Raw genomic sequence first — 6,228 nt, forward strand, 5'->3', positions numbered from 1 at the left:
TAAATGTGAGCAGTCTTTTCTGACCCTGAGGAAACTTTTGACATCTGCCCCTGTTTTAGCCCAACCTGATATTACTTGATCCTTTGATGTATATTGTGATGCATCAGGTACGGGTTTAGGTTGTGTCCTCATGCAAGACCGTCGAGTGATTGCTTATGCTTCCAGAGCACTCCGGCGACATGAGGAAAATTATGCCACTCATGATTTAGAACTAGCAGCAGTGATTCATGCTTTGAAGATCTGGCGTCATTATCTTCTGGGCAATCCTATTCACATATATACGGACCATAAAAGTCTCAAGTATATTTTCACCCAGAATGAGCTAAATCTACGCCAAAGGCAATGGTTGGAATTGATTAAAGATTATGATTTGGAGATTCATTATCACCCGGGTAAGGCTAATGTGGTTGCAGATGCTTTAAGCCGCAAGGCTCAATGCAACTGCCTGTCTATTGTGCCTTAAATGAAACCCTTTGTTATGAACTGGAAAAGTTAAATTTGGGGATCATCACGCACGGCAGTCTTAATAATTTGGTCCTTTCATCTACTCTTCAAGATCGGATTATTTCTGCTCAAAAACATAATGTCAGGATGGAAAATATTCGCCGAAGACTTGCTGAAAATGACCCGGGGGTGAAGTGTTTTCATTTAGATGAGGCTGGAATTCTATGGTTTAAGGATCGTTTGGTAGTACCTAAAGATTTAGAGCTCCGAAGACAAATCCTTGATGAAGCTCATCTCTCTAGGTATTCTATCCACCCGGGCAGCAATAAAATGTATCAAGATTTGAGGTAGCGATTTTGGTGGACAAGAATGAAGCGGGAGATTGCTAAATATGTGTCTGAATGTGACACCTGTAGAAGAGTTAAGGCAAGCCATTTGAGATCAGCTGGTCCTCTTCAGCCTTTGAGTATTCCATCTTGGAAGTGGGAGGACATCAGTATGGATTTCATTGTCGGCTTACCCAAAACTTCAAAAGGATACGACTCCATCTGGGTTATTGTTGACCGCCCCACCAAGTCTGCACACTTTCTTCCTGTAAAAACTATTTATACGGCCAAGCAATATGCTCAACTATATATGGACCGTATTGTGAGCCTTCATGGGATTCCAAAAACTATCATTTCAGATCATGGTGCACAATTTATTGCTCGATTCTGGGAGCATTTCCACGCCGCCCTTGGTACACAACTGATCTGCAGTTCAGCTTATCATCCCCAGACCGATGGTCAAATTGAGAGAATTAATCAAATTTTGGAAGATATGCTGCGGGCCTGTGTACTCTCTTATAGTAAAAAGTGGGATGAGTGTCTACCACTCGCTGAATTTTCTTACAATAATAGCTACAAGGAAAGTATCAAGATGGCACCTTTTGAAGCTTTATATGGACGAAGATGTAGGACTACATTGAACTGGTCAGAAGCAGGTGAAAGAAATTTCTTTGGGCCCGATATAGTTGGTGAGGCCGAAGACCAAGTTTGCTTTATATAGGCAAATCTGAAAGCCGCACAGTTCCGCCAAAAGAGCTATGCAGATAAGAGATGCGGGCCTCTGATATTTGAAGTTGGTGGTCATGTTTACCTTCGGGTGTCTCCAATGAGAGGTGTTCAATGGTTTGGAGTACGTGGAAAACTGGCGCCCTGTTATGTTGGTCATTTTCCTATCATTGAGCGGTGTGGGCCAGTAGCATATCGAGTAGAACTTCCTCCTCATTTATCAGCTGTTCATAATATATTCCATGTTTCCCAGCTCAAAAAGTTCCTTCGTGTTCCAACTGAGGCAGTTGGTATGGAGAATTTACAGCTGGAACCTGATCTTGTTTATCCGGAGCATCCTGTGAGAATTGTTAATCACAAAACCAGGGTTACTCGAAATCAAATCAGCAATTTCTATAAAGTTCAGTGGAGTAATCACTCCGAGCGAGAAGCTACCTGGGAAACAGAGGAATTTGTTCAATCCAAATGTCCTGAGTTGCTCCAATTATACCAAGGTATATGATTTTTCCGACTTCCTTTCAATTCGGAACTTTTCTCCTAAATCTCGGGACGAGATTTCTCCTCACGCCATGCGCTGTCCGTCGGAGAGCCTTCCCCGTTTTCCCGGCCGGCGACATCGCCAAGTCGACCACGACGTCTTCCCGAGCTCGCCATCTGCCCTCCTTTCTTTCTTTCTCGCGCTCGCTCTCTTCTTCCTTGGTTCACCGTGGTTGAGCTCGCGCAGCTCGTCGTCCCGGCCCAAATCGCGAGATTTCTTCTACGAACTTCTAATCCACCGCAACCATGGGTTAATCGTCTAGCTAGCTAAGCCTACAACTCCTCCAATCCTAGCCTGGACACCCACGTCGCCGGGAATCGAAGTTTTTCCGGCCACCAGCCATTGGTGACGCCGAGATCCACCTCAACGCCGACAACCCACCTCCGGCCGTCGTTTTCTTCGTCCAGTAGCTCAAATCGAACCTAGGTGAGGTGCTCCTACTCGTGCGCCTCTTTCCCCTTCGATTCTTGCATCACCGAGGTCAGAACGCGGCCATGACGCCGCCGGCCGACCCGCTTGCCGCCGTCGCACGGCGCGGGCCGCGCTCACGCCGTCCCACGCCACGCTTGCCCGCGCACCAGAGCCGCCCGACCCCGCTGCTGCTCACCCCGCGCCGCTCCGACGCCGCTTGGCCCTACCACCGCCTGGAACGGCGAGCCGTGCCGCAGCCGCGTCACCCCTGCGCCGCCGCCGCGGCGGGCTATTCCGCTGCCCGGAGCCGCGCACGCGCGGGCCCTACCCTGCCTGGGCCGCGGTTGCGCGGGCTACCGCGCAGGCCGCCGTCGCCGCAAGCCCTCACCCCCCCTACACCGGCGAGCCGCGCGCCATGGCGTGCGCGCCTGGCCGGGCCGCCCCCCCTCTGTTTTTGTTTCACTGGCCGATGGGGCCCACGGGTCAGGGGTTAGGGTGATTATTTCTTTAGTTTGTGTCGAAACTTCAAAAATGTGTTATAAATCAAAGAAAAATGTGAAAAATATGAAATAAATTTTGTTAGATTTTTTAGAGTAAGATCTATGGGGGAAAAATATCCATGATGGCGAAATGACCTCTTTACCCCTGCAAAAATTTAAATTGTGTTTAGTCTTGCTTAATTAGTTTCTATAGATCTGTTAATCTAAAAATTGTGAAATTTTTGCAGTAGCTTACTTTAAGCATGAGTGATCCACCATAAAATTTTCATACTCATAGGACCTAGGTTAGTATATGAATATAAAATGTAACCAAACTTAAATATGTGTATAGGAATAATAATATTTTTACATGTACAATTTTATACAAATTATAAGAGACAAGTAATAATGTCTTTGCTAGTCATGTCTTATTTTATAGTAAATCATGCTCTAATTGATAATTTGGCTCTAATTGTCTCTAGCACTTAGGGTTAAAATTAATCATCACCATACCTGCGTCATTTTATGTAAATTGTTAATTTGTTTAATGTTTATCTTCTAATGGCAAAGTCATGTTGGCATTTACTCATTGTCTCATATGCATACATATAGAATCCGCGACCGAGGAAGTCGTGTGCGAGGTGATCGCGGAGCCGCAGGAGCAGACGGAGCAAGCCCCGCAGGAGTTTCGTGACGACCCGTCCCAAGGCCCAGTGGACACTAGCACTGAGCAGCAGCCCGCAGGCAAGCCCCGGAGCATAACCTATTATTTTAACTTATGAAATGTTATATATATATTTACTTGATTATGCATTAAGTTTCTAGGCGTTGGATGAAACCCTAGTTGCATGATTCCTAGGTTCCATTGGTCGGAATACTAGTATATGTATGTCGTTATCCTTGCCATGCTAAAAATAGGATTCGGTAGAAGTCGAGTAATTTCCTGTTACTCGCGAGATATAGGATGTCTTTATGATTTGATTATGGAATATTGGAATATGGAGGAAAGGAAAGAAAATGGAGACCGGTGGGAATTGTCTAGCCCCGTCTGTGTCGGTTAAGGACCGTACCGTTGTCGGCCCTGCTGATCATGTTTGAATTGTACTAACCGCATACCGGGAGTAGGAGGTAGTCGAAACCGGTAAGCCGAGTACTGCCTCATCTCGAAAGTACAGGACTCCAACTCACCTCCTGGGGTAGTCGAGTAGTTGCGGAGAAATGAGGTTGCATATGTTTACTTTTGGTGGTCTTACGTTGAGCTCGGCTGACCATATGATGGTGGGGCTGTCCTGTAGTTCAAGACGGGGAGGGGAATGGTTGGCTCGTATAGTCCGACGGGGCATATGCGTGCCGTGTTGGTTAGGTCCACCTTGCAAGGTTAAATCGGATCGATTCGCCGTCAGTCGCTCTCGGACATGAGCACCTTGATCTCCGAGTCACATCGTAGTAAGAATATGAAAGGAAATGAAATGATCAGTATAGTTGTACCTAATCAATTGTTTTTCCACACTGATTGGTGTAGAAGTGCAAATCGTAGAAAATAGGTACTCATTCCTAATCTTGAGCTAAAATATTGAAAGTAAGGACTCACTCTTAATTGATTTTCCGCAAAACAACCCACAGCCAGAAAACCATGCATGTCTAGATAGTGGGCTATGTATACCCATAGTCGGATAAGTCTTGCGGAGTATTAGTATACTCAGGGTTGTGGCTCAAACTATTTCAGGTCAGGATGAGATAGACTTCTGTCCTTGTTGTGCTAAGTTCATCCAGCTTGACGCGGATGGTTAGGAGGTGGCCGGACCCGATGCTTAGTCCTAGCTAGTTACCGAATCACACACCCGTGGGCTGAGTGTGCGATTTGACTCTGCTCTTTATGTATTATAAACGTCAGGCTTCCTGTATCGAACTTTGTTTTAAACTGAAGTTGCACTTGTATATTATTTTATGTACTTAAACCAAGTTTGTAAAACTTAATGTACCCTACTCTGTATTGTAGTTGTATTTATATGTACTCAACATGTTTGTACTGCCTGTGCTCATCTTCGTGTGAGACTACTGGTGTTTATTTCGATCAGAAGGTCCGTTCCGAAAGAGCTGTCAAATTAAACCGTTAAGCCAAATATGACTGATGTGTTCAAATGATGATCATTTAATTTAATTTTGAGTTTTAATTTGGCGGACTGCGACCGCTTCCCCAACCGGCGGCTCCTGCGGGGCGTCGGGCTTGGGTCCGGAAGCCCCCGCCCCAGCCGCTGCCGGCGCCGGCGGCCGCGCGCGGAGCATGACGTACGACACGAGGGCGAGCGCCGTGGCGGCGAGGCTCAGCAGGGCCGGCAGCCTGAAGTAGCCGTCCCTGAGGAGCCTGCACCACGTGGTGCCGTACCTCGTGACGGGGAAGTTCCACACCGCGCCGTTCGCGTAGAACGCCCCCGCGAGCAGCGCCGCGATCCTGCGCGCAAGCACGAGCGGAGCATGGGTGATCTCATTCAGCCGCCGTCGCGTGCCTTGCCAGCTTGTCGCTACGAGCTAGACGAGAGAGAGAGAGGGGCAGCGGCGTTGGTTGATTACCATGAGAGGACGGCGGCGACGATGCCGGCGATCCGCTTGGACTCGGAGGCGCCGTGGCGCGGCCTGCAGCAGCCGCAGCAGCCGCCGGCCAGGGAGGCGATGATCATGGCCACCGCCAGCAGCGGGACCGCGATCAGCGACAGCAGGTAGGCCGGGTTGGCCGGGTAGTCGCACTCGTCGGTGAACCTGTCGATGTCGATGTCATCCCACTGCAAGAACGGCGGTTGTTATTACTCGTCATCCTAAATCCGAGGTGCCATTCAAGTTGAAACGCGCGCGCAGCAAGAGTGGAGTGGGGATTGGTGCTGGTGCTTACAGTGAGCTTTGTGCGCTCGGCGATGAAGCCCAGCACGGCGCTCGCCACCCCAAACAAGCCCACCACGAGGGTCAGGACGATCACGCCGACATCCATTGATCCTATGCACGTGCTCCTTCGCTTCCTCTGTCAGTGATCGCTATGGGAGACGATGGTGGTGGTGATCGGCCAAATGTACGTGCTCATGTTTATATAGAGAGAGCGTGCCAGGCTCAGGTTTGCTCTGTCCATTTGCTAGCTCCTGTATCATTACTTCGACCAAAATGAGGGAAAGAAACAGAGGAGCTGAAATCTTAGCTAGCTCAGTAGTCAACCCCTGTACGTGGTCAGTATCTTCAGGTGAGGCGCAGAAATGATGGTGGAGGTATGTGAGGTGCGTTCCCTAGCAAGTCGCGTACGACAAAACGCAGGCGGCGC

At 48.6% G+C, this 6,228-nt stretch overlaps 1 protein-coding gene across 1 annotated transcript; it reads right to left on the bottom strand.

The window, feature by feature from the left end:
* Window positions 1-5,081: 5,081 nt before the first annotated feature.
* On the bottom strand, window positions 5,082-5,907 carry LOC120700752. Its single transcript, XM_039984985.1, has 3 exons — window positions 5,812-5,907; window positions 5,496-5,704; window positions 5,082-5,376 (listed from the first exon to the last, which is right to left on the bottom strand). The coding sequence occupies exons 1-3, from the start codon at window positions 5,905-5,907 to the stop codon at window positions 5,082-5,084; spliced, it is 600 nt and encodes a 199-aa protein (XP_039840919.1).
* Between the last annotated feature and the right edge of the window lie 321 nt (window positions 5,908-6,228).

Source organism: Panicum virgatum, chromosome 3K (genome assembly GCF_016808335.1).
Source record: "Panicum virgatum strain AP13 chromosome 3K, P.virgatum_v5, whole genome shotgun sequence".
Taxonomy (NCBI): domain Eukaryota; kingdom Viridiplantae; phylum Streptophyta; class Magnoliopsida; order Poales; family Poaceae; genus Panicum; species Panicum virgatum.

What these genes read in the sequence shown, in the direction of transcription:
- LOC120700752 (XM_039984985.1), bottom strand. Translation starts at nt 5,907, where the DNA reads ATGGATGTCGGCGTGATCGTCCTGACCCTCGTGGTGGGCTTGTTTGGG. An exon ending in CCGAGCGCACAAAGCTCACT is followed by an intron (nt 5,705 to 5,811) that starts GTAAGCACCAGC and finishes CCGTTCTTGCAG; the next exon opens with TGGGATGACATCGACATCGA. An exon ending in GTCGCCGCCGTCCTCTCATG is followed by an intron (nt 5,377 to 5,495) that starts GTAATCAACCAA and finishes GCTTGCGCGCAG; the next exon opens with GATCGCGGCGCTGCTCGCGG.